The sequence below is a fragment of the Miniopterus natalensis genome, chromosome 19 (assembly GCF_054644295.1).
Source record: "Miniopterus natalensis isolate mMinNat1 chromosome 19, mMinNat1.hap1, whole genome shotgun sequence".
In the NCBI taxonomy this organism is placed as follows: Eukaryota; Metazoa; Chordata; class Mammalia; order Chiroptera; family Miniopteridae; genus Miniopterus; species Miniopterus natalensis.
The window spans coordinates 35,558,948-35,586,571 of NC_142099.1; the positions used below are offsets into that span (position 1 = coordinate 35,558,948).

A 27,624-nucleotide genomic window follows, 5' to 3' on the forward strand; every position below is an offset into this window, starting at 1 on the left:
AAAGCCCCACTGAAGTAAATCCTGATCCATAGGGGTGTCTCCAGCACAGCAGCTCTCTGGCTGTAGTTGCAGCTGGTCCTCACAGCCGATTGGCCATGGGGTCAATTCCTCCCAGTGACGCCAACAGCAACCACAGCTCAACTACAACAAGACAGTACACACAGCCCACACAGGGGAGCACCTGGAAGGCCCAGCTCAGGGGACTGGGGAGGCTGAGCCACTGGACCCTACAGGACACCTACTACACAAAGCCACTCTACAAATTCCAGGAGACAGAGCAGCTCTACCTAATACATGGAAACAAATACCAGGAAGCAGCCAAAATGTGTCACAAGAAACATGTCACAAAGGAAAGAACAGAAGAAATCTCTAGAAAAGGAACTAAATGAAATAGATCCAAGCAAACTAACAGATACAGAGTTCAGTATATTATTATGAAAACAACTGAGAAAATCGATGACATAATAAAGTACCAATTTGAAATGAAGGCTACATGAACTGAAATGAATAATTTACAGGGAATCAACAGTAGAGTAGAGGATGCTGAGAATCAAATCAGCAATTTGAAACAAGAGGAAACAAAAACACCCAACCACAAGAGCAAAAAGAAAAAAGAATCCAGAAATATGAAGATAGTATAAGGAGCCTCTGGGACAACTTCAAGAGGCCCAACATTCGTATTTTTGGGGTGCCAGAGGGGAAGAAAGAGAGCAAGAAATTGAAAACCTATTTGAAAAAATAATTACAGAAAACTTCCCCTACCTGGGAAAGAAATAGACTTACAAGTCCAAGAAGCACAGAGTGTCCCAAACAAGAGGAACCCAAAGAGGCCCACAGCACGACAGATCATAATTAAAATGCCAAAGGTTAAAGATAAGGAGAGAATCTTAAAAGCAGCAAGAGAAAAGCAGTTAGTTACCTACAAGGGAGCCCCCATACGACTGTCAGCTGATTTCTCAACAGAAACTTTGCAGACCAGAGGGGAGTGGCAAGAAATATTCAAAGTGATGAAAAACATGGAACTACAACCAAAATGACTCTACCCAGCAAAGCTATCATTTAGAGCTGAAGGTCAGGTAAAGAGCTTCACAGATAAGAAAAAGCTAAAGGAGTTCATCACCACCTGACCAGCACTACAGGAAAAGTTGAAGGGTCTTCTTTAAGAAGAAGCTAATGAACAAAAGAATCTGACGAACTAAATAGATCCAGAGACATTGACACATGCAACAGACAATCATATTTCACAGGGAAGAGGGAAGGGGGGTGGGGGGTGGGAAGAGATTAACCAAAGAAGTTATATGCGTATCTGCATAACCCATGGACACAGTCAATAAGGGGGTGAAGGCCCGGGGAGGGGGGTGGGAGCAACGTGGAGGGGGTCAATTGGGGGGAAAATGGGACACCTGTAATACTTTCAACAATAAAGATAAATTAAAAAAAAAAAAAAGAATTAGGAATGACTCCCATGTATCTTATATGAGAACTAGGTGGACAGACATTTATTAGTTACCATGACGGGGAGGAGGGGTATGGAGATTAGACTTGGGGGAAATTCAGAAGTTAAGTTTAGGACTTGTTAAGTTTGAGGTGCGTGCAAGTCACTCAAAAGGCAGTGTCAACGTGCTAGTTGAGCAGGTGAGTCTAGAACTCCTATGACTAGGCTGAGAGGGAGATAGTAACTCTAGACTCACCAGCACATGGATAGTATGTAGTAATTTGTGACTGGATGAATTAGAAGTGAGCAGAAGGCCTGGGACCAAGCCTAGGGCATGCCATATGCTAAGGGGAATGATCTGGTGGAAGGGGAGAGACCAATGCAGGAAGCAGGTCAGAGGTCTGATCACAAGACCAATACCTTCATTCTAACTCTCTACATGGATGCGGCAATACTGAGTGAGAACTGAATACACTTCTGTTCTGCAGTCATTGCTAGTACACACACCTTTGTGTAGATGCGGGTTCCCTGTAGGCAGCTATTAAACCTTCCTTGTGCTCTCCTGGGCCAGTTCAGTGCTGGAGAGAAGGTAGGTGCTCAATGCTTACGTAACCGTGAGACCTTCTCGTGAAGGCCTGTGCTGGAACCATGAATTCTGTTACATGCTAAAGGTCTTCCTTTCCTGGGCCGAGTGATGCCTGGATCACACTTTGTATGGAATGTGATCCTTGTATTTCTTTATTGGTATTATTGTTTAAATAATTATGATTATATTTTAAAGGTTTTGCAGGCACTACATACATAGAAATGAAGACAATTCTGAGGATTTTCCAGCTTCATTGACAAGGAAAAAACTAACCTTCACGGCCGTGTGCTGACATTTCAGAACTGGCATTTAATTACTTGGATATCTTAGTATATTAAAGATACGTACACACTTGTATAAATAAATCTGTGCATATAACAGTTTTTAATCTCTCAACTGCACTGGCAGCTAGAGAATTTCACCAAAGCCTAGGAGACCTTTTGCAGTTTGGAGAACAAAATAAGTCACAGCATGGTCCCCTGTAACCAAATGCTGGTGGAGCGCAGCGGTGATGCCTCCCCAGCAAGGGGCCGGGCCCCGCCTCACTGCACCTGACGCGGCGCTGAGCTCGCTGGAGGCCAGGCCAGCACCGCAGCGCAGCTGAAAGCCTGGGCTTAGAGGGGCCGAGGCGCGGGGTTGGGCAGGAGTCCCCCAGGAGGGCAGCTCCCCAGGGAGCCGTGGAGTCTCTAAGTTGAAAGCTCCGGGAAGCTTGGTAAAGATGAGAAATAAACACAGGCTCCCAGGAGTCCTTAACAGAAAGAACTTAGGCTGTGGCAAAAAAATAATGATTTAAAAAATCTTGAGAACTTAAATCTACCCTCAACACTAATTAATTAGCTACCCAATACCATTGAGATTTAGGGGCTCCTTCTGGCCCCCGACCCTAGCTCCCACACTAGAGAAAGGAGGCCCTGCCTTGCACAAAGCTGTGGGTGGGCGGCAGGGGGAGAACCAAGGCCCCAGAGCCAGTCCCATCCAGTCCCGTGCCTCCTCCCCACTCGCCTAGGGCTGGTTTTGTAAACCTGTTCTTTGGAAGCCCCCGGTCCCTTGTAATTGCTTTGGGCTCTGGGGGCATTTCCCAAGGGGAGACTGAGCTCCTGTGTGTCTGGTGAACTAACTGGTTTCTTCCACGCTTTCAGTGTGTGAGGAAATAGTTTCTGAGCCTTCTTTCTATCTCCTCTCTCTGTGATCAGCACTATCTTTCCTCCCCTAGCAGGACTGGTTGCCAAGCACAGCTAAGCACCCAGCCAGAAGTTAACAGCAGAGGTGTGGTCACCTGTAGGCAGCAAGCAGCTCACGTGTCACCGTAACCCGGATCAGGAGCCTGTGAAAGAGGGAGACAGTTTTCATTTATATCATTCTCATCACATACCTTCTTCTTAACCTAGCTTATTATTTAACATCCTCCAATATGAACTGTTTGGTCACAAACCGTTTTTTTTGTGTTTTATAAACCATTTGCCTTAAATGTGTCATTCAAGTTTCACCACCCAATTAAGATTCCATGATTTTTCTTAAATACAGGGGTTTGTGACTTTGAAAAATATTACTGGCCTGGGTTAGAGAAACTTGGCAGTAGGGCTCACGTTATTTAAACAGCATGGGATATATAATTTGATGTATTTTAAAACAAAAGAGGTGAGTCTAAGGATTTTGTAGAATAAGCCAGTGTTTGGCAAGTGGTTTCCTGTGGTTCTCACCCCCCCAGCCTATCTTCCACACCCCAGTGCAGTAGGTTTCTGAAGAGCCAGCCTGATCACCCGATTCCCTTTCTTAAAACTTTGAAGTTCATACTCCTTAGAGGTTTCCTCTCACCTGAGGCTCGTTTCTTCTCCGCCTCCCTTAAGCCCATCCAGGCCTTTGCTTCTCCCACCTCCTGTTTAAATGCCCACCACCACCCCCCACCCAGGAAACATTCCCTCAAGAGTAAATTCACAACCCACCTTCCCCTTGGGCTTTGCTGTACCTGCCTCTCTGGCCTGTCGCACTGTCCGCACTTCCCCTGGAGGGCCGATCGCACAGCCCTGTACGCGCGTCCCCCTGGGAGCGTCAGCACAGCGGACGCAGGAGGCGCCCTGATGGTTGCTGAGTGCATGCGTCCTTGTGTGAAACACAGCTTTCCTCGGCTCTCGGCACTTTGAAAGTACTCAGGAAGGTGAAGGGAATGGCTAGAGTGCAGACGGATTAAATGGAACCCAGCGATCACGCGGCCCGAGGTAGCCCCCGGCCACTGGGAAGGGGAAAGCAACAGAGACTAGGATCCCAGCGCCTCCTTGTAGCTGCAGTGGTTTTGCTTGCTCACGACAGCCAGCACTGCTACATAATTTGTGGGACCCAGTGCAAACGGAGATGTGGGGTTCCCTACTCAAAGATTATTAAGAATTTCAAAAGATGACATCAGAGCGCTAAAGCAAACCAGGACCCCGTGCAGCGCAGGGCGAGCTCACAAAGCCAGCTCCAAGGACCAGAGTGGGGAGCCCGGGAGAAACTTTGTATCACTTTTTTAGAGTAGGTTTAAAATACCGGGGTGGGCAAAAGTACATTTACAGCTGTAATACAATAATCAATCCGTAATACAAGAATAAACTGTTTTGCATACTCACAACTGTAAGCCTACTCTTGCCCACCCCTACATGCAAAATTGTTTAAAAATTTATTTTCTCATGCCCGCCCTTCATAAGACCCCTACAACTGTTTGGTTGTTTTCATTTATAAGCGCAGATTCTTTTAAAAAGCCAATTATTTTGTTTCAAATTGTTTTAGGGAAAATACCACAAACTCCTCGTTAGTCCTTATGATCCACACCCCTGAAATGAAGAAATACATCATTATTACAGCTCCGTGCAGCACCAAAACTTGGGGGGCAGGGGATGGCTGGGCTTTCACAGGATTATGACACAACATCACCTTTTCACTGACTTTTTAAAATGTAGCATCATTAGTTCTCCAAGAAATAGCATCATTTCTCAAATCCGATTTTATTTCATAGCAATCTCAGTAAATTAGAAAGTTATATTTAAACCCCAAATAAACTTAAGTTTATCAGGTATCATCGTGATGAAATGTTGTTGGTATATGCTAATAAAGTACATGAAGGTTTATGAAGGGTTTTTTCAAACCTCAATTATTGGGGAAGCTGATTTGCACTGCTGCAGGCTCTCCAGCAGGAGGCCGCGCCGGGAGGGCCCCATCCCCAGTCTCTCTCAGTGGGGTTCACCAGCTGCCAGCCCTTGGCTTTTTGGAGACAGTAGCAACCGGGCCACACACCATTAGTGACCACAGCACTATTATGTGCAGCAGGGAGTGGGGCTGCCCAAGAAGCCAGACCAATGAGTGGAAAAAGGCCAGGTCCCAAACTTCCTTAGGGCTCATCTCATGCTCCCCAAACTTAGCTGTTTCCACTCTGTTCTATATACGTCAAATCCAGAGAACCTAGGAATAGAGCTAAATTCATGAAACAAAATCCTCACTTTGCTCTCCCAATTTCTCCACAGCATAACATTTTCACCACCTAGGACCATTTGAATAGATCTGATTGGGTCAGAATTCTTAAACTAGTGAGCTCAGTCTTCTCGTCTGCAAATGAGGATTACCACCTGCTTCAGAGGGCCCCTCGGAATGAGCAAGACGCACATAGAGGTGACTGGCAGAGCAGGTGCTCAAGTGGCCATCTCGCTTTGTTGTCTGAGTAGACAGGGCTGCTGAAGGTGAAGGAGAAACCAGCTCTCAAAGCCACTTTGTGGAGCCCTAGCCAGTTAAAGTGTCGGCCCGTGGCCTGAAGGGTCTTGGGTTTGATTCTGGCCAAGTGCATGCATCTACCGGGGTTGCAGGCTCGATCCCCGCCCCAGTCAGGGCGCTTTTGGGAGGCAACCAATCGATGTCTCTCTCTCTTCCTCAATGGGAAAAAATATCGAGTGAAGATTTAAAAACCAAAATAAAAACCACCGCGTGGAGAGAATACAGGTAAAGCAGACTGGAACACCAGCAGAGCCCAATTTGTCCGAGTTTGCAGATGACTCTGCACCTGCTGCTCCTCACTGAGATTCCCACCTAAGAACAAACATGCTCACAGCCACCCACTCACTCAGCTAAAAACACCTACAACTCAAAGGAAATGCACACGCGAGAGCAAATCTACCTGCCAGAAACGCAAACAACTAGTCCCCTAGACACGGCCCTCGCAGTGTGCTGAAGGCACGCGTGGTGGGAGCTGCAGCCTGAGTGGGGCTCGGACAGGGGCACGGCGGGCGGTGAGCAGCCAGGGAGGCGGGGACAGAAAGGACCCCAGAAACCCACGGACTGTGCAAACCCGTGATTTTCAAGGTATCGTAAGAGTATTTCTCCTAACAAGATCCAAGATGCAGGGACATTTCCTAACTCACTCAAATGACTAGACCTTTGGCCTTAATTACTTCACACCATTGAACTGGCCCTCAAAGCAATTCCTAGACAAGACCATTAGCAGCCTCTAGCTAGAGGTAGCTCAGCAGAGGGACCGGGGCTGCTGCTCTGCCTGCAGCTAGGATTTCGGGGCTGAGAGCAGCAGTGCGGGGTAAATCTGCAGCAGCAAGGCTATGCTTCCCCCGTGAGGCCTGCACAGCTCTCCCCTCACCTGCACCCTACCGGTCAACTGAACACAGGCGCTAGGCTCTGAGTCACATGGCAACAGGAATCCAAACAAACAAAAAGGCAGCTCACTTTTGTAAGAAACAATATATTTTATTTTTCTGACACCACAGCTCTGGTGAGTGGTTTTGTACCAAATTTAATGGAGGTTACACAGAACGTTTTACGCATGGGAGGGGGGAGAGGAGGAACCACAAAATTAAAAACAAAATCCTGGGTAGCTTTTAGCATCTGTTCCACTCTCACGTTAATAAAATTCACTTGGGGATTCTTAATAAAAGGAGAACAAAAAAACAGGTATATTGGGGAAAAAAACGACAAAGGGAAAAGAAGACCCTTGAGCATCCCAAAGACAGGCCTCTCCTTCCCGAAGCCAGGAAGATGCCCAGCATGGAAGGTGAGTCTTTGTCAGATTATTTCCCCAAAATAACACCATGTAATTGCAGCTGCCAAAGGGAAAAAGAGAAGAGGGAAGCAGGGGTCACCCACGGGGACACGGAAAACACGCTTAACCAAGGAGGCTGGGAAGGAGAGGGAAGGGAAACCGAGAGGAGCGCAACGGTGGGTTTGCAGACTGGGGGGGACAGTGCTGAAGAGCACTTGAACTGAAAAACAGAATGTCCTAAACGCCATTGTTTTTAAAAAGAAAAATTATTCCCTCCCCCCGCCCCTCACTGAACTTAGTTCCTTTTTTGTGCTTTTCATTAATACTCTGCTCTGAGGTCGTAGTTTGGTTTTTCTATACACTGGAGTTGAAAGAAAATAGTCCAAAGGTCTGAAGATGGATTCTCCACCTAAAGTAAACAGCCCAGCATTCCTGTTCTCCTCTCGTCCCAAAGACTTACGTCTCTGCTAAAATCCCTTTTACAATATAGTACAGTACACACAAAAAAATAAAGCCCAAAGCAAAAAACAAAACCAGAAAAGAATCCTGGGAGAAGCCAGTCCAAAGGACGTAAACATACAGAGAATGGTGCAACACATGACCGATGGCAATTCTCAAAGCACGGCTACAGAGTCCCAAAAGGAGGCGCCATCATGGGATACCCAAGTCCACAAAAATAATTTTTAAAAAATAAATCTTAAAAAAAACACACCTGTTGATTAAATGAATCATTTGTTTTCAGGTAAATCCATACATTCTCGAGTCCCCCCTCCCCCACAGCAGCCCTCGGGTCTCTGCCCTCCTATTGCATGACCGTCTCTGGGACTCCCCTAGAGCAGCCCTCAGGACCGAAATCTCTTCTTGACAAGGATCGGCATATCCAATCTTAGCAGCTTAAAACATCATGTTTCCTGGGTTGCCAGGTCCTTGACCAAATCCACCCATGCCCACATCAGCGGCCATGCCCCGGGGCCGCATCTGAGGGGGGATCATGATGTTCTGTTGGGGTCCCATCATGCCCTGCATGGACATCATCATGCCTGGAGAGCCCACGGGCCCCGGGTGAGGATAGAGCCCGGCAGGTCCCCGATCCTTGCCAGGAATCATGCCCACGGCAGCAGCCGGATTGCTCATCAGGGTGGGCTGGCCAGGCATTGTAGATTGTGCTGGTGACATCATCCGATGGTGAGGTCCCATCATGCCTTGCTGGAGAAAGGCTGGTGGTCTCATTGGATTGTGGCCTGGCATGGATGGAGCTGTGCCAAGAGGGATGTCTGGAGTTCCCACAGGCCCTGGGCCTCCCATGCCAGGTAACGCTAGTCCCATTCTGGGGCCTTGTTCGCCCATCATGCCCTGCATGTGCGAAAACCCAGGCCCGGGGCCCTGGGGCTGTTTACGGCCAGGGACTTCCCCTCGAGGGAAATATTGCAGAGTCTGGCTAGGCTTCTCCGATGGAATAATGCGAGACAGATCGAACTCGGGGATCCCGGTGGCTCCAGGCCGGATGACCTCCTGCAGATCTGGGTCTGTAAACACTGAAGGCATGCTGTTCCCCAGGACAGCGAAGGAGTCGGGACCCCCTGGGCCTCCAGGCTTACAAAGTGCTGCGTCTGCTGAACTCTGGGGCAGGTTGCTGGGGCGGCCGAGGGGACCTTCTCCTGGGAAACCCATACCTCCTGGGAAGTTGCCCTGCCCCCCACTGGGGCCATTGTGAGGGAAAGGAACCTGCTGTGGAGGAGACTGCACTGGAGGGAAGCCCTGGGGAAAGCCCAATCGTCCTTGAGGTACCATTGGAGGCTCCTGGGACCCATGCCCCATGATAGGATTGTGTGACATCAAGCCTGGCCCCATCGGGACGCCATGGGGAGGTATGTTGGGTCCCATGGCATTTGGAGAGGGCATCTGATTGGAGTGAGAAAGTGGCTGGGTCATTCCCATTGGGCTGAGGGTTGGCATCGGGACCACGGGGTTTGGACCTGAAATTCGAGGATTCTGTGTATTAATGCCCATTCCTAGAAAAAAAAAGACATAAAAGGAATCAACTTAAAGCAATTCAGAACTATAAAAAATCAAATTAACAAAAAAATTACTATGACTGTGCAACAATGTGCATGGTACTATGCTAGGAAAACATACACCAAACAAACCCTGCCCTCAATAAGGTTATAATACATTTGGGGGCACACAAACCAACAGCTCTACCAGGCAATATATTATCTTACACTGTACGACATAAGAGTATGCAGAAGACACTGGGAAGAAAGTCTCCTGTGTGAAAAGTTACAAATTAATATGCAAATGAGTATAGTCGTCTTCATTGGAAACATTTAATATAGAAGCAAACAATCTGCCTAAATGACTTAATACAGTCCATCCTCAGAAGGATTAAGCCGTCCTCAAGTCCAAGAATCAGAAACAACAACAGGAACCCAAGCAGGCTCCATGGACTGACATCTGGCACTGTCACTTCATACCGCCCCAGAGAGCACTCCACACCCCAGGTTACGTGAAATGTTAGAGAAATGGTAACTTTCAATGAACACGCATGGCAGGCAGGTTCTACTACAGTCTCTGGGACATGTCCATACTTGGTGTCTGTGGAATTAGCACTGAGGGTGTCATGATGCTGTGCTGTCCGCATGGCACACCTGAACCTGCTGATAAATAAGGAGCATTCCTAATACTCAGAATGGCTGAAAAGTCAGTCCCTCTGCTGATCACCTCACCACCCCAGACTATTTCCTTTGGGGGGGGTGCAGGACAGAGAGGGGTGAAGGAGTGCAGGAGTACAGAAGGAATTTTCTCTCTCTAGTCCCAAGGACAGTGCTTCTCTAGGAAATAGGGGCTTTCCACTGTCTGAAATCCTGTGGCTGCTTGTGGTTTGAGGCGGCCCTTTCAGGAAAACACTTCAGAACTAGAGACACGCCAATTAGCATGTAAAAAAGAAGCTGCATCCTCAGGTGAGGATTTTTTAAAAAAAGATTTTTTTTTTTAAAAGCTGCTTTCAGTGCTGCTCCAGGAGGACCACGCCTCCCCCCCCCCCCCCCCCCCCCCAAAATCTAGGTAACAGAAGCATCAGAACTTCTGTAAGCAGCTTGGAAAACCTGCATTACCTTCCTCTAGTCAAGACACTTTGATTCTGCTGAAACTTAGATGGAATGTATTTCAACTTGTGGAACCTCCATGTACTGAGGGCCACAGTTACCAAGGAAACATGCAAGAAGTTTCTCTTGTCCAGCACTAGCTCTGCGTCCCATCTTCCTGATTTCTCACCTGGCATGTTATTCATTGATGGCAAGTTGGGAGAACGGGCTGGAGGGGAGTCGTCGTCTGAGCTGGCCACGGTCTTGATGGCATCGTGGTATAATGGGGTAGAACTGGGCATTGCAAACTTGGACATTCGAGACATCATAATGGACAGTGGGTTCTGGGACAGGGTCGGCTCTGGAGGCATGGTGTAAGGTGTGCTGGACGGGAGACTTCCCGGGATATTCACAGAGGCAGACTGGCTGGCTGTAGGAGGTGGGGGGCCACCTAGGAGAAAGCGGAACAAAGCCAGGCAGGGAATTAGATTCCACCGGAAGGCCAGGGGGCCTCTGACTGAACGAGCAAGGCCAGGAGCGAGGCGAGGAACAGGACCGTGTTATTAGACCCAGGACGCAAATCATCCTTCTGGTCGAGCCCCGTGTGTGCACAGAGGGAGACGTGGAGGTGACAGATCCGCAGAGGGGACAGCACACACCAAGAGTGTGTTAAAAATATTAGTTCAAGCTTGGGAACGACATGGTTTACAGACAACTACTCACTGAAGAGAATGGGAAATAAGCGGATAGTTCCCTCGCCAGCTGCAATTTAGAATGCCACTCAGGGATTGGTATGTGAGGCCAGGCTAGTGCCCCAACCCCGGCTACTAACCCATCACCCTGCACCCGCGCCTGATTAATTTCCGCAAGACGTCCGAACGAGAAAGGTCCGAGGGGGCTGCTCCACTGTACGGCTTTTGTGAACTGCTACCCAACAGAAACACCTTGACTTATAGGGTGAGTCTCCTGTCTTATTCTGATTCTAATCTTTCTCAAGTGGAGACAGCTCGGACCCAGTATTTACAGCTCAGTGCTTATCTTCCACTGACCACCTCTGGTCTCATTCACAAAACCACCATCATCAGTGAGAGCTTCTCCTAGGAGGAAAATACCAATAAATTGTAGCTGATCTGCGAGAACAGCAGTCTACCAAGAAGGTTTCGGTAACCGTTTCTGTGGTCAACAGGTGTTTACAAGAACCACTGAGGTCCCTCAGCAGCTCTCCCCTTTGCTGACTATTTTCAGAATCTCTCGACACGAGGGCAGCCCCTTGAAGTGGGCAGGTCTTCTTTAAAGAAGCCACATTTATCCAATGTTGACCTTTTATTTGGCAAATGTAAATTATTCTGCAAAGTGACACAGATTTCCCATTTCCCTTCTCCTGTAACAGTCCTATCTGACAAGCACATTGGGCACTAAAAGCCCGAGTCCTTCACCAGGATCGGACACTTGTGCATAAGCCCCAGGAAGTACTGGTCACACACCTCACCAACAAATACGTCCATCTCGGCAAAGGCCGCCTCCTCTGGCTGCATAACCGAGTCAGGACAGCAGTTTTCTTAAAGCAAATAAAACTGGCCCTTGCAGTCCAGCTACAAGGTGCAACTGTGAGGCCGCGAGCATACTGACCTGACTCGACACTTCCCAGCATGGCTGGGGAGGCCATGGTGAGGGGCGCTTTATGGTTTGGAGGGATCCCAGGACTCTGAAGGGGAGGTTTCGGGGAGGAGGTCCATCCAGGTGACGGGGCAGGAAGTGATGGAGACTTGAGGTGAACAGGCGAAGCAGCGGCAGACCCCAGGACAGGGGGGGACTTAATGGAAGCAGCAGCAGCTGGGCCCGCCAGCATGCCTGCCAGCTGCGACGGAGTCTGGGGGGACTTGAGATTCCCGGAGGGCGAGCCCAGCATTGGTGACTGGACTTGGCGCATGGTGGGCGACTTCAAAGGGTTGATGCCTGGGGAGTGCACCTGGCTGCCTGCCACAGACACATCCAAGGGCTTCCGGCCCAGGCCGCGCTGGGCTGGGGGAGCGGTGCCGAGGCCGGTGGGGTTACTGGGAGGGTGGAGAGGTAGTGGCGGCATGTGACTGAGCCGGCTGCTAGTCCTTTGGTCGGGCCCAGCTGATTCTCTGAGATTCCGCAAGCCACTGCTGCTGCCTGGACCCTGAGACACGGGAAGGAACGGCCTGGGGCCCATGCCATACTCTTGCTGAGGGTGCTCCCCAAAAGGCAGGGGCACCATCTTCTGCTGAGCAGGCAGCATGTCTGCGCCGCCGGGGCGTAACTTCATCATCTCCTCAGGGCCCGCCCCGGCCTCTCTCATCTTCTGAGGTATCATCTGAGAGCCGGATCCCATGCTGACGTTGAGACTGACATCTCCCTTCATCCCACTTGGAACCATCCCAAACTCAAGTTCCCGACCAGGGCCCATCTGAGGGGGCATTCCTTTCGGAAAGTCCCCCCTGGAGGGGCTCAGAGGGCCCTCAACCGGTATCCGAGGGAAGATGGGATTATTCCCGGATTCCATGTGTCGCTGGGAGCCAGGGATCATCCTGTTCATGTCCAGGCTGGGCCTGATGGCCTCCATGCTCATCCCCGGAGGGAGGCCAAGCTGCTTCTCTGCCAGCTGCTGCTGAAACATCTCTTCAGACAGTCCCTGGGGGTTCGGGAAGCGCTCCCCTCGGCCCGGACCACTGAACACTCCCTGGCCAGGTGGGAAGTTTCGACCATCCGGGATTTTTGGCACATCATCTGGCCAACTGACTCCAGAAAGACCTGGTCTAGATGCTGGGTTGGGGACATTTGGCGCCTCCATGTCAGAGTTTATCATCCCTGCAAAGCCAGGGAGGCGCATCTGGCTCCCTGGCATATTGGGGTGGGGAGCCATGCCCCTCGGGGGCAGAGAATGTGGCATGTTGATCCCATCAGCAAACGGCTCCGTACCTCCAGGCCCCCAGCCTTCACTGGGGGTCATCTGGTAAGGAGGGGGAGGCCCCCGGACCACGCCCCGGGGCCCGTGCGAATGGACCATCATGTCCTGGAGGGAGCACTGCTGCACCACCACTTGCTCCTGCTTCCTCCTCTTCTCTTCGTAAAACTCCTGCTGCAGTTTCAGCCACGCGATCTGCTCGGGGGTCATATGATCCAGGTGGTCGGGCCCCATGGGCCCAGACTGAGAGTTCATGGAAGGTGGAACCATTTCATCTGGAGAAAAGGGCACATCTCTGTGTCCCTGAGGGCCAAATGGAGCTCCCACATCTGTTCGGGGCCCAGGTCCCTTACCTAGGCTTTGGGATTGAGCCATCATGGCCTGTATCGGCCCTTCTGGTTTTTTCTGAGGTCCATCTAATACCCCAGTACTCTGCTGGGGTCCCCCACTCTGTCCGCCTGTGAATTCTTTCTCATCAGGGAAAAGCATTCGTTGGATATCTCTGAGCGTTTGTAAGGAGCGCTCCCGGTGCTCCAGCTGCTCCTGGGACAGTCCATCGGGGTTCTCTCCCAGTGTGGGGGGCTCCCCACTGGACAGTGGTGCAGGCGGGGGGGCTTTGGGATCTGTTGAAGAGCTACTGCTCCCCTGCGAGACGGGGGTCACTGCTCGGTTGTTGGGCGTCAGGTTGGGCCCAGCACCATCTGGGGGCAGTGGAGTGGAGCTGGCGGGACTGCCTACGGAAGGAAGCAGTTTGTTTTCTACCCCAGGACTGTCCCGGTCCAGGGGCCGCGGGGGCGCGGCAGGCTTGGGTGCTGGTGCCGAAATGGGTGGAGTTGGCTGCAGTCTGGTGTTCTGGGAAGAATTCTGGTCCTGGTTGGCTGGAGTGGGGGGCTGCTGTGGGAGAGGTTTCAGATCGTTCCGAAGGGCAGATATCTGTGTGTTCTGAAGATAAATGAGATTTAAAAAATCATTGGTAAACAGAAGGGCAATTAAAAGAGCAAGATGTGCTATAAAGGACCTGTCCCAGTCACACGAATCTATACTGACACGTGCTGTAGGAATTGCTCACGTACAACCAACGCCACTTCGGACGTGGAGATGTTTGATTTTTTCTTCCACTTTGCTGTCAACTGGCACCCTCTTCCCCTCGCTGAAGGTTAGGTTTCCACAACTTACTGGGCATGCCAGGGAGAGCCACTCTGCCGCAGTGAATACATCTGAGTATCTATTTCGAGGAACAGGTTTGATATCACATGTCTACTATGTGTTTCTGATTCAGAGCAAGATTAGTTTCTTGGTGTGTGGGAGGCTGCACCTAACACCTTCTTCTTTTCACTGAAAGTACAACTGTGTATGCAGACGTCTCACTGTCAATCAAAAGGCCTGATGTTTCCCAGTGAGAGAGAAAGTGCTCGTCCCAGCTCCATCCCCTACCAGCCAGAGGCAGCAGGCAAGGCCGCCGCATTTCAGGTCTCCTCTGGCAGGGTGGTGACCACGTACTCCTCTCCTTGAGTTTCCAGGCAGCCTGGCATCTCTGGTTTCTGTTTTCAGTTTGTGATCACTGATTCTATATTTGATAAGAATTTGTACATTAACTGCAGTAAGATAATCTGTAGGCAGGAAGCATCTGTGGAGAAATCTGAGGCTATCTAGCTCGTGGTGTCTCCTGATCTGTTCTTTCCAATAGAAAGTAGACTGCCCTTTTTACAGGCTGATGGTCACCTAATTATTATTTAATAAGTACCAACGCTATGCTGAGTCCGGGGTGAAGGCGCTCACCCATAGCAGGTGGCATTGGTACTGTTAGTGTTGGAAGAAGGACATGTATGTTCCGGGCCTAACCCTTGGCAGTGCTGAAGGTGCTAAAGAGCAGAAGGCCCAGTCACAAACTGCCTCAGGGAGCTTTCCCCAGCCTCCAGGGAGCCACGTGGTCCCTATCTGATGTTCATCTGCTCCTACCTGTTCACTTAATCCAGTTTGTATTTCCAAAACCCTAAGGCTCTTATTTACCTCTCCACCTCCCTTCTGGAATGTTTACCTGTGTGCAAATTGGTACGTAAGTCATTATGTGTATCTGCATAGAAACACAACTGAATGTTCACACTGTGACTATGTGTACGAATGTTTCACTTGCAGGGGTCCATGCACATAGGCCTGCGGAGACTGGTGTGGGTCAGGACGGCTGAGCCTGTAGGACTCTGTATGTCAAAGTGCCTTCCACACCCCTGAATCCATAAGTGGAGTGTGGAGGTCTCCATTTCCTTCCAGTGCTGTTTTAAGTTTGGTTTTGTTGATCAGGTTTTGTCTGTTGGGGGTGGGCACTGATTTCATATAAGGTGACACTGACAGAAGAAAAGAATTTTAGTGCCATCCCTTTTATTTGCAATTTGGAGTGATGGTGATTCACTGCCAACTTCCTGCCTAACTCCTTTTCTGACTACATTTTACTATCAGAGAAGGTAGAGGTGAAACTGTATTAAGATCAGTCATTAAGTCAATAAAATGTTGGTCTGAGTTGCATTGTAGCCTGTGCATTCTAGGATAATATAAATTTAATATATACATATCTAAGTATAAATTTAAAACATACATACAGATGGATAAATACACACACAATTTAAATATTAGCTATATCTATCCTCTGTAATAGTGGAGATGCACAAGGAAGATGAAATTCCTGTTCTAAGTCTAGGAAAGCCCAAGCTCTGCTATGTCAGCAGAGAAGGACTTTGTTGAAATGTCATCTATTTTCTCTTAAATTGTCATTTGAGCCATTTACAGCCATTTAACTTGTCCCATGGTCAAGACTGCTCCCAGTAGCAGACATCGTGCTTCCCGAAAGCAGACTGTGTCTTAATCTCCATATCCTCACAGCACTTGGTGGAACCCCTCAACAATGCCAGACAGAAACATCTTTTGGTTCCATTTGGAACACTACCTGCATTAATCCAGCCACTGTGTGCTTCTTCCAATGTAGTTTTCTATTAGAAGCTCAAGTTCCAGACAGGAAACAGATGAACATGTATTATAATTTTGGAAATATCAAGCAATTAAGAGCATTCAATGGTCCTCCTCCTTTGAAATAAATAAGAATCATTTTGAAAGTCACGGAGGCTCTGATTTATTTATGACTCTGTGACTTCACGATTTATTGGCATGTACTCCACTATTGTAGTTTTAGTTGTTGCTTTTTTTTGCTCTTCAACTAATTCGAGAGATTTTTTTTTTTTTTTAATCTGCTCTATACACAGGGTCTGAATTCAGATTTTCGAAGAGACAGTTACATGAAGGAAATCCTAAGATATCCTTTTTTATTTTGCACCTTTGCTCTCCCAGTAATTCATTGATACACCAGCACGCCAGTAGGAAAGGCCAGTGCAGTGGGATAGGCAGGCCTCAAACCACAAAACACTGGAGTAGGGCAAATGCCCATAAAGCAGCTTATCACATCAAGACCATGGCCCTCTCAATGACATTCTCCATCTCCCACCTTTAGTCGCTGCAGAACCTTTAAACCACCATTCCAATTCCAAAACAACGTACCACAGGGGCTGCGCTTCTCTCGGTCTTGCTGCTCGAGATGTTCTGGATGTGGAAGGAGACGATGGTTTCAGCCTGGCCCTTCAATACAGCCTCTGCAGCTCTGCAAAGACAGAGATGCACACTGGGGCCTGTTTCTACTTCACTGACTGCAAATCCAAAGCACTTCTACCCTGACTGAACTTGTAAGATGAGGGAGAAGTACAAAGAACCACCAGAAATGTTCAATGAAAAGAAATCCACAGAATCAGGTTTTCATTATATGTCTATCACTTACCGTCAAACTTCTGAAATTAAAAGATAGCCATTAGCAAATCGCAAAAGAGGCATTAAAAAAAAAAAATCAAGATTTTACTGAGAACCCTAGTTCAAAATCCCAGCCTGAGCAGGGGGACATGAAATCCCACAACACCTGATGACAAACCAAGGCTGTCAAGGTTCCCTGTGTATCTTAATTTAATAATCTTAAGTGAAAAAAAGTCAGAAAACTGTATGTAGGGTACATTCACATTTGTTATAAGTAAAAATCCATTGATCCATCCATCCACCTGAAACACATGTACCAAAATGTTCAGAGTAGTTATCCTGGTGAGTTCCAGAGATATTTTTTCTTTTTTAATAATTTACATTTCTAATTATTCTAAAGTAGACATGTAATACTTATGTCACTTTAAAAAGAATACTGAGCTGTAGGAAAGCATATGACACCATCAGTCCCTTCTGTGTTAAAAAGGTATCACTGTATGTCTGCGTAAGCACATCTGGAAGATGCCCCAAGAAAGCAGCTGTGCTGCCTTTGGGGAGCGGGGGTGGGGGGGCTGTTGCTTTATTTTACCTCCCTCTATGCTGTTAACTTTAAGTCATAATAATACAAGTGGGGGGAGGGATCCATTTTCAACGGGAATAAGAACTTAGGTGCCCAGACACGTAAGCCAAGCCAACAGCAGGACGCAGCCATCAACTTACTTATTGGCCATCTCAGTAGAAAACACATACACCACTTTGGCTGGAGTCTTCTGAGCAGGGGTGGGCTCTGGGGCAGTAGTCTGGCCATGGGAGGGGGTAGAAGACCTGGGGGCCGTAGCATTGGACGGGGTCATCGAGTGTGGTGTGTGCTGTGAATCCTGGGACTTTATGTGGTCAGCAGAATTACATTCTAAAAGAATGAAAAACTCATGTCACAGAAAGAACCCCACTCTCTTCTGCCAGCATCTACAGCATCATAACAACACAAACCCACCTTGAACACGTCAAGGAGGAAGTGCCTTGCTAACAGGACGCCTCTTACTCACAGAGACTGAAACGCGTCTCCCAAGGGACCAATGAGAGAGCCCCCCCTTCTCTGCCCCACATCCTCAGGCATTAGCATACACGGCCCCTCTTCCCGGAAACCTTCCTGGAGCCGCTGGGACGGCCCTGCGAGTTGAACCCAGAGCCCCTTAACTTGGCTTCCATCAGCAGTGAGCATTTTACAAAGTTCCTAACTTGCTGTCGATGCACTCAAATCCTTGAGGACAGCAAGCGCCTGTCCCCCGGCCAGGGCAGCGCCCGCACCGGCAGCGTGGCCCTGCTAACAGGCTTCCCCCAATGCCTGAGGGAGGGGGGAGAGGGTGGGCACTCACCCGGGCTTTCATTTCTAACTCGGGCTGGGGAATACGCTTCTTGAATACTAACTTCAGGTGCTGGCCTGCGGTTCAGATGTTTGCTTCTATACCAGGAGGGAAAGGGCCTAAACCCACAGCCACCGGTCCCATCTTCTCCGTGGCTTGCTCCATTTTCGTGCCTACCAGGTTTCTACCACACGGAAACCAGCTGTGACCAACCCGGACTAGTGCAGGGCTTCCCCTAGTGCCCACAACCCTGGCAAAGTAGCAACCAGACAGCACAAAACCCAAGTCTTAGAGGGTTAATCTGATGGAGAAGAGCCACCCAGCAAACTGCTCCAGTGTGGGCCGCCCCCACAGAAAACTGGGGCTACAGCTCGATACTGAAGTACAAACAGCACAGAGGCCAGAAAGTCCATCAGGACGTGGTTAGGCCATGAACAGTGACCATAACCCAAACACCTGCATCCTCAAGAGGAAGAATTCCTCGACAGGCGGTTCCGAGCTCTTCTTTGGTACAGGAAAATGAGAAGGAACAGCCCCATCTTAAACCACAAAGTCCTGAATCTGACACCTGCTCTCCCCACCTGGCTATATTCAGTTCTCTGACATTCGCCAAGTCAGAGGCCTTCCCTCAGAGACCTACTTCCCTCTGAGTCTCAAAGATCTTATAGACATACCTTTAATGTCAGAGTCATCGTTTGGAGTCCCAGGATCTCTCTGATCAAAGGAGTCGGCGGAAATACTTCGCTCCCTTTTCCCCTTGCCCTTGGCACCATTTCCAGCCCCATTCTTCAGCCCCATGCTCCCACCTGGGCCAGGGAGCGCTTTAGGGGTATGGCCCCCACTCTTGGAGTCACAGGGGGATGGCTGGGATTGGCTGGCTGAGCCCCCCTGTTTACCCTGATTGGAGAATTTGGGATCCAGCTGGGGGTTTCCAGATGGGGACATCACTGTAGGGGGACGGACCATCACCTCCTGCTTTGACTTAGGGCTACTAAAAGAGACAAATAACAAAGGGCGATCAGACACTGGGTACAGCTGCTCAGCACAATCGGGGAGAAGCAGTTTCTATCATGGTCAAGAAGACCCTAAGGACTCAGGAACCACCCACGTTTCACCCCAGCCACTTGCTCGTTCCCTCCACCCCTGCTCCCCTCTCAGGGAGTATCAAGCAGAGTGGCCTGCCAGCCTCAGGAACCCTAGAGCCACATGGGGACCCATCTCTAGGGCCTCTGTCAATAAAGGACAACCGTTTCTATGTACACAGAGAAGTGACTTTACACTAAGACTAGCGCAGAGTAAACAAACAGGTATCGCGAAGATCAAAATACTACCCACCCCCACCCACAGCTGATGACACGGGACAGCTGTGCCGGAGTCCAGCTTCTGTGCTGGAAAATACGAGCAGGTCCCGGAGAGCAAGAGGCCCACTGTGACTGGCAGCTTAGAAAAACCCTCCAGGATCTAAACCCACCCCCGACAGGCAGCATCACACTGGGGCAGACACTGACCACTGCCCCAGGGGACTAAGAAAAATTCTTGTCAAATGCCAAATGAAGTACTGTGGACCAGAGGAAAAAGCTTCACAGCCCAGGGGTGGTTGTTTAATTCCGGGGCCTGAGGCCTCCTCCCCATTCCAGGCCTCAGCTCCCTCACTGGCCCAGCTTAGCGCCTTGTACCGTCTGTCCCTTGCTGAGGGGCGCAGCAAAGAGCGCAGTCAGGGGTGATGGACAGAGCGACCAGCTCTGAACAGAAACGTCGCCTGTTTACCATCCTACTGCCATTTGCTGAGTACGTCTCTTCCTTTCCCCATTTGGGTCTCATGTGCTTCTAGGTCCACACACTGTTTGTTCCAGCAGTGAGTGCTCATGGTCCCTCCGAGGAGCCCGCGGGCCGCCCTCACCTCTGAGTGTTTCCCGACGGAGAGTTCCTCACTTTAGGGTTACTGGAATGCATTGATCGGAATCCTGAGCTTGCAGTCACAGACAGGGACGGGCTCCCCGAGTTCCTCTCGGGCTGCAGCACAAACAGCTGCTCAGGGCAGCGGCAGCGGCCCACTGCTTGCGGGGTGCGGCCCTTAGCGCTGGCCACCTATGTGCCTTTTTCCTCTTTGTTTTCCTCTGCTGTGGACGTGGGTCCTTGCCCCTTGCAGCTCCGGCATTCTCTGGGGGGGTGCCTCCTGCCGCCAAAGGAAAATCTCGCATCTCCGGGCGCACTGCGGGGAAAAGGCCACCCAAAGAGAGTTGGGAGCAAAACAGAGACATAAAACACCCTTAGAGCGGGATCAAGGTTGGAGCAGTAGACACCTCGACGAAGCAGCAGCCAGATCATGCCTCAGCTTCCGTCGGGGCTACAGGAGAGGGCGATGTTCATACTCTGGCCAAAAGGCCATGGCGTTAAAGCTGCTGAGAGTGACCAAGGCTCTCTGCCAGGCATGCGAGCCTCCCACCCAAGCACCGTGTACCAGGCAGTCTCGAGAAAACATTTTCTCTTGAGCCACATATCCCTTGCATTTCTCTACTTCCAAATATAAAACCCTCAGAAACTTGAATTTTTCTGTTTTCAAAACAACGCTTTGAAAACCACTGGGTTCTCCAAATCCATGGCCACTATCTGGTGCTTCACTTCTGATGACAAACAACGGCACCGACATGGAACAAACCCAGCCCGACTTCATACCATGAGACAAACAAATCGAGGCTTATATTCCCAAGGCTTGGGGTGAGGGGACATTACAGGAGGTTCTTCTGAATCAGCTCCAGTCAATACCAAATACAATCAGTTCCTCCCCAGTTTCTATGATCTAGTAAATCATGCTGAGTATGTGTCCTGGGTTCTCACTGAGCAGTGACAGGGACTGCAGGCACGGGTGAGCACGGGAACGATCCACAATGCTGAAGGTAAGAGAACATCTTTGAAGACTAAGATATTTTTTCAGCCAATTTGCAAGGCTAATTTGAAGCACAAAGGTCAAGAAAATAGTCCCAAACCTCGCCAGAGAACAAGTGAAAAAGCCCTTCAGTTAGGGAAAATATGGTTTCTATGCAACCACCTCCCTCCCCACGTCCTGAGACTTTGCTGACGGGGACAGGGCTACAGGGGAGGCCATCAGACGCAGGATTAGTGGCTAGAGAATCAGAGGGGGTTAGAAGTGGCTCAGGTGGCAGCTCACACACATGACTAAAACTGGGAGGGTTAGCTGTCTTCTGGGTTTGGGCACCAGTAGGATCACTGCCAAGGGTGAAAGGTGCGCCTCTTCACTGGAGACGGGCACGAGTCCCGCTCCTTCCCCTGGGACACCGGAAGGGGTGCCTGGACATCCTGAGGCACACGGTCACTTCTCTTCTTACAGGGGTCAGGAAAAGAGCCAGAATAAAAGCCTATGGAATATTTCTATGCCAACCTTAGTAGAAAGCATCTCCCCAAACATTTTGGTCTTGATTATATTTTAAGGATGTATTTTTATCCCGCAACACCTCCAGCTGTGGTTTTTTCCTTGAGTTTAGGCTATAAAATTGATTGTGGTTGTCAAGTTCCACATGAACAATCATAAACCACTTTGTAACTTCTCACTACATATCAGGAATCACTGGTAAAACAGAAGTAGCAAGTGCATCTCCCATGGAGAAAGCCACCAGGAAACATTTTCCTCAGGAAAAGAAGGGCTGTTCCCACCTATGGAGTCCCTGCCCACAACTTCTTCTGGAGCCTTCTGTCCGCACCACACACTCTAACACCCAATCCTACGTTGTATTGAATAGTCTTATTGTACACTGCATCCCCTACAAACACTACGTTCTTTGAAGACAAGAACCTTGTTTTAAAGCTCTTTGGTCTTTCTATGCTTCTCAGGATAGTGTACTGAGGTGGTCGACCCCTCAGTGACTTACTCAGTTTCTGCCACAACAGAACCGCCTGGCACCTGTGCTGTACTCTTCCCCCAAAGGGACTCAAAACGTATTACGAATATCAAGTCACCTCAATATGTCAGGCATTTCTGATAAGCTGGTAGCAAAGATTATTTCCAATAATACTGTGAACATAAAACACTATTACTTTCAAAACACTTCTCCATAGTCTCTCAAATTTGGTCCAACCTGATCAACAGGCATTTCCCAGACAAACGGACAGAGCACACAGTGTGAGCGGCTTTTAGAGGTCTCCAGCGAGTGCTTGTTGACCTGGCTCTTTGCTCTTGGTCGCCTCCTTACCGTTACTCTATGGGTGGAGAGATAGCACAGAAGGCTGAAGCAGGCACGTGGAAAAACCCGGGTGTTTCAACCCCTAATCCATAGGAGTAGATGAAATAAATTACCTTCCTACACTTAGAACAATTGAACAAAAAATCTGCCAAGTATCTTATCACATAGTTTCAAAGAATAAAATCAGGCTCTTCAGCTCCTACATTTGTAAGTTAGCACTCAACTGTTTACTTTTAAGGATTGCAAAAGCTCTTCCACAGAATGGTTAATTATAGCCAGAGAGAGATTATTTTCCCCAAAATAAATCTCCTAACTCTTCAGATCAATATATACAATGTTTCCCTCTTTTCTTCTTATATGATACTTAAAACATTTACTAGGTGTCAGCCATCCTTCTGAGCATTATCACTCATTCACAACCACCCCAGAAGGCAGGAGGCACTGCTATGCCTATTTATAGATGAGGAAGCTGAGGCTCTGAAATGTTAAATGATTTGCCCAGGTAAGCTGGGTCATACCCTAGTAAGAGAGAGAGCTGGCACTCAGCCAGATATCACTATAATGCCTGTCAAAGCAGAGACTTGGGGACAAGGACATATGCAGTGCTTAGCAGCACAACACAGCATCCAGGTTAGCCATTCCTGTGACTACTAGCATTCTCTAGCAAGCTCACTTGCCTACCCACCTAATGTCACTTCATACCTTCTCCATCCCCAACTACCACTCTCCTCCCTCCCTCCCCACTTCCAGTGCATGGTCTTGCCCAGGCCTTAATAAGGAGAAGAGAAGCCACAAGGCAGGAAGTCCTCACCATACCTGCAAACCTATTCTCATCACTACCTAGTCCATCTTTCTTCTCTCTTATTGGAAGAGAAAATAGCCCACTTTTCCCGAAAGGCCAGTCCCCCAATGCTGGTCTATCCCCACCCTTCCAGCTTAGTGAGCACTCTCTCTAATTGGCCATCTCCTGCATCTCCTGAATATTTCCAATCAGCGTTCAGACATGCTGTAGGATCTTCCAGACTGAAAAATAATAACAAAACAATACCCAGCTCTAGTTCTCTTCTCCCTCAGAGCCAAGCTTCTCCAGAGAGCTGACAGGATACAGTTTCATTTACTTCCTGACTTGCTATTCACCCTTAAACCATTTTAAACTAACTTCTACCCACGGATCAGAGAAACCACTATTTTTGTTAAGGCTATCACTGGCCACCTTTCTAACCTCATCTTATTCCATCTCTAGAACTTGCCAGCTGATCACTTCCTTCTTGAAACTCTCTTCTGAGCCTGTCCACACATATTAGCCTATTTGCAGCCTCCCAGAAGGCAGGAGCCTCTGCTCTCCCCATTTCACAGATGAGGAGACTCTCTCTCTCTCTCTCGGTTTCCAACATACCACACGTTCCTAGGTTTCTTCCTCCCATGCCAGCCCTTCCTTTGCCAGCCCCTTCTCTACCCAATCTCTACAATTTTAGTTCCTCAGGACTCTCCCCTGGGTGCTTCTCTTCTCATTCTGTAAATTCTCTCCATGCCAACAACCCCCAATTTTCTATCTCCATCTGCAGACCTATACACGCAGCTGCCAACCTGACATCGCTCTCAATGTCTCAAACTTAACAAGACCAAAGATGAAGTCTCCTTCTCTATGTAGCCTCCCTCCTAGAAGTACTTGTCCTTCAGTATTCCACATTTTAGCAAACGGTACCATCATCCATCCACCTCATGCTAGAATTGGGGAGTCCTTCCTGACACCTTTCTCCCTTCTCCAACCTAAATACTCAGTTTGAGTACTTTTGCTGAATGACTGAGTCTCCGCCTCAGTACTTCTTCAGCGAGGAAGGCCACCTGAAGGCCACCCATCTCCATGAAATTCTCCATTACACTCTTCACAGCATCCTGTTTCACCTTCACAACACTGTCCATGTTTTGTAAGTATGTGATCCTACGTGTAACATTTACCTCTCTCACCAGGCTCCATGACGGCAGGGACCAAGACTGATATGTTCATCCCCATATTCCTAGCATTCACCACAGGGCCCAGCACATGTTATTTGGTCAGAAAATATTTGTTGAATAAAAATGGGAGTTTTTGCCCAAGATCGTCTAAGCCAGGCAAGCTTTCTAGTGGCATCACCCACCAGGCTACTCACCCAAACCCCCAGGGTCACGACACTGCAGTGCTCATCCTGGAGGTGACGAGCTGGAGTCCAGGGCCCTGGCTCAGTGACCCTCACCTGGACAAAGATGAGGAAAGAAGAAAAACTCCTAAGTGGATTTTAAAAATCAACAATATTATTTTGTTACTGAGTATCTTAAGAAAAGGACAAGCTTCCTACTTATTCTAGAATATGAGTTTAAAAGGAAGCTGTCATCTCCCACATACACAGAATGAGTATAAAAGGCGTCTTTCCCAATCAGTAGGCAGTTCAAGGCCCTGTGATCCTCCCTCCTTCCCAATTGCCCACTTTATTCTCAGAGACTGGGGAAACACTAAGACCAAGTAAAACTGATTTTTTTAAAAATTTTTTGGAGTTTAGTGGGAAAAAGACCTACTTTTGCTTCTGCACACTCCTTGTTAGTATAGACAACTGAGAGCTGACAGTAAAGGCGAAAGAGACAAAATTCCAGATACGCTTTTGAATTCACAAAATGAAAACCATTCACAGCTGCTCCCTACTCTCAACTGTAACTCTACTGGGCAAGCACTCAGCAAGGAAATTTATTTTCATGTACTTTAGGGGGAAGATGGGGCTGAATAACTGGACCACGTGATTTCCTGTGACTGAGTGCCTACTGGGTGCAAAACGTTACACTGAAGAGCTTGGGAAATCAACAAAACACGGAGGTTCTCATCAAGTGTCCAACAAGTGTCCCTGTAAATCAGAACTGTAACGCTGAGCCTCCCCCTTTGCCCACAATTTATAGTTTTCAAACTGCAAGGAAGAACCAAGTTCCAGAATGTCCTAAGGTCAAGTTACTTAGGAAACCTTAAAAGAAGACCCTACAGGTTGCCACAAAGTTGTAAATAAACTCACAAATTACCCTGACCAAGGCCAGAATCACCACTACGATTCCAAAATCAACTCGTCCAATGATCCTTTCCCACTTTCCTGCTCCAAGAAGTCAAGTTTATTACAACTATGTCATGTTTAACAAACTTTTCTAGGCTGTGACCACTGCTCCATAAAAGGCATAGTATCAGGCTTAGAATGTGGAACTAGAAGGCCTCAGGATTCCATTCCTCGCTCATTCTTAACTTCTGGCAGGCCAGCTACTGAAAGGTTCTGTTCCGAAGAAACACAACAGGAAGAACCGATCTTTCCCCAACGTGTGGCACAAAGGAAACTACACAGCGGGCATGTATAGAAAACCCTGGAGCAGACAAAGGACTAATATATGTTCTCATACTCGCAGGGGAAAAACGTACATCCATCGATCTTCAAGCTAACAAACTAAGCAAGCAAATCAAAACGTGTATCAAGCTAAAGCGTTCTGACAAAATTTAAGCATTCAAAAGTAAATTACAACTATCATCATTTAGAATAATAGCTACCCAAAGTAAAATTTCAGCACAAATGTTCCTGTTTTTGTGAAATGGTTTTTGATTCCCACCTACCCCAGGAATGTCCTCCGTGGCCGCACAGCAGTATGTTCACAACACTGATAAGACTGGATCCCTTCGACCCAGGCAGGGAACTCCCGGAAAAAGGTTCATCATCTCAGCACCCAACAGCCAACAGAAACTCAGTAACTGCTGGGTGACCCACGCAGGGTAACGAGCATGTGGCTCGTGCACTGCCACCTTGCCTCAAAGTCGCACGAACCAATGACGACACGACAAACACCCGTTCTAACTCCTCCCCACCTGCCTTTCCTACGAGGCGAAGTCCCTGCTCACAGAAATGGATAAGGCGCCTGCACTGGCAGTTCCGACTGGCACTGAACCTGATGGCCTCTGCCTCTGGGAACTGCTACAGCAATAAACAAATGCAGTTTTAACTTACAAGAGACCCTACAGAAAAAGACACAAAAATACAACCCACGCAGATTAAGTCACAGGAGGGACGGGCTGATCACCAGGCTCTTTACCTTTTGGGTTGTCCAATTTGCTTTCTCTTCTACATTGGGACGCAGGAACTTTCCAAGAGTGACTGGTCTCTGCTTCCCACACAGATGGGAACTTTTAAGTCAAAGTCGAGTGACACCAGTTAGTCCCACATTCAGTCCTACAGGGATGAGAGGAATGGAAAAGTTCATACCCCAATTCTCACCAAGTGCAAAGAAAACCCCCCACTCCCCAATGTGCTGAGGCCAAAACAGTATTTGGAAGAAAATGAGTAGGTCTAGGTCAGAAATGGGAAAGGAAGGCAAAACCACTAAAACTCACACTGTAAGCTGGAGCACTGGAGCCCACATCCATCCCGATGAAGACTTGGGGAGTTTAGAAACAGCAGAGTCCACCAGACTCAAAAACCTCATCCTAATCAGTTTCTGACTTTCTCCACAACCAAGAACAGCACCACCGCTTGCAAAACAGCCTTTTATTTCATATCTTCTTTATGCCCTTGTTCTTAGCATGGCGGAGATGCTGAGAAAATATCGCAAAGGCAGTGTGTGCGCAGATATGGTCACATGGTAGTTACACTTATCACTACAAAATTATAGTATTGTTAGAACTGCAGCTACTTTTTGCTATTTAATGCATTATAAAGCAGCACAGAAATGACTCTATCACAGCTGTTTAACATTTTACTGTTTGTATGCCATTTGTAATTCTACTTTATGCATTTAAAAAACACGATTCTCAGGAGTCCTAATGGGTCACTAGACTGCCAAGAGGTACATGGGACACAGATAGTTAAGAACCCCTGATCTAGAGCAAATCGTTTCTATAAACCCTAACATCATAGTCACCAAGGCAGATAGGCAAGTAAGGCACTCCATCAGCATTATTTCATATGAAGAAAATTAAGCCACCAGGAAACCAAGTGACATGTCCAAGATCACAAATTCAGGGTGGTGTCAGCCTAAGGTTAGCACTCGCAGCGAGGTTGTTCCCACTCTCCCAACGGGACCTCTGCTTACATTTCTGCAATTGGCATCACTATTTCTGTCTTGCCACTATATGGGGAAGGAGCATCACCTTTCAAAAATAATAAAAACAAAACCCAGACAACAGAACAAGACAGATGTATAAGCTACTCCTTTTTGTTCCTTAATCAAACGTGCCA

General features: G+C 48.4%; 2 protein-coding genes across 12 annotated transcripts in view; both read right to left on the reverse strand.

Moving 5' to 3' along the window:
• Positions 1–6,719: 6,719 nt before the first annotated feature.
• BCL9 (BCL9 transcription coactivator) lies at positions 6,720–20,242 on the reverse strand. 4 transcript variants are annotated; one of them, XM_016202385.2, is made up of 7 exons: positions 20,095–20,242; positions 18,869–19,182; positions 17,551–17,740; positions 16,588–16,687; positions 11,745–13,986; positions 10,306–10,566; positions 6,720–9,044 (listed from the first exon to the last, which is right to left on the reverse strand). In XM_016202385.2, exons 1-7 carry the CDS (start codon positions 20,145–20,147, stop codon positions 7,927–7,929), a joined length of 4,278 nt encoding a protein of 1,425 aa, XP_016057871.2. In that variant the 5' UTR covers positions 20,148–20,242; the 3' UTR covers positions 6,720–7,926. The 4 variants fall into 4 exon arrangements, with proteins under 4 accessions (XP_016057871.2, XP_016057872.2, XP_016057870.2 ...); XM_016202386.2 differs by having other exon boundaries at positions 19,091–19,185; XM_016202384.2 differs by having other exon boundaries at positions 18,869–19,185.
• The window catches only part of LOC148090957 (uncharacterized), a 70,103-nt gene continuing 62,649 nt past the window's right edge, over positions 20,171–27,624 (reverse strand). For 2 of the 8 annotated variants that reach the window (XM_087827931.1, XM_087827934.1), the window contains exons 2-4: positions 26,483–26,619; positions 24,544–24,627; positions 20,171–20,406 (exon numbers count right to left, since the gene is read on the reverse strand). In XM_087827931.1, coding sequence (XP_087684057.1) covers positions 20,171–20,395 — 225 coding nt within the window. In that variant the 5' untranslated portion in view covers positions 20,396–20,406; positions 24,544–24,627; positions 26,483–26,619. Of the gene's footprint in view, positions 20,407–23,926; positions 24,628–24,647; positions 26,365–26,482; positions 26,620–26,780; positions 26,982–27,624 lie in introns of those variants that run through there. The other 6 variants (XM_087827933.1, XM_087827935.1, XM_087827932.1 and 3 more) reach the window with 6 other exon arrangements.

Coding starts and splice junctions, on each gene's coding strand:
- BCL9 (XM_016202384.2), bottom strand. CDS start 20,147: ATGCATTCCAGTAACCCTAAAGTGAGGAACTCTCCGTCGGGAAACACT. Junction 16,688..17,550: donor TCTACTGAGATGGCCAATAA/GTAAGTTGATGG, acceptor CTGTCTTTGCAG/AGCTGCAGAGGCTGTATTGA. Junction 13,987..16,587: donor AGAGAAGCGCAGCCCCTGTG/GTACGTTGTTTT, acceptor ATTTATCTTCAG/AACACACAGATATCTGCCCT.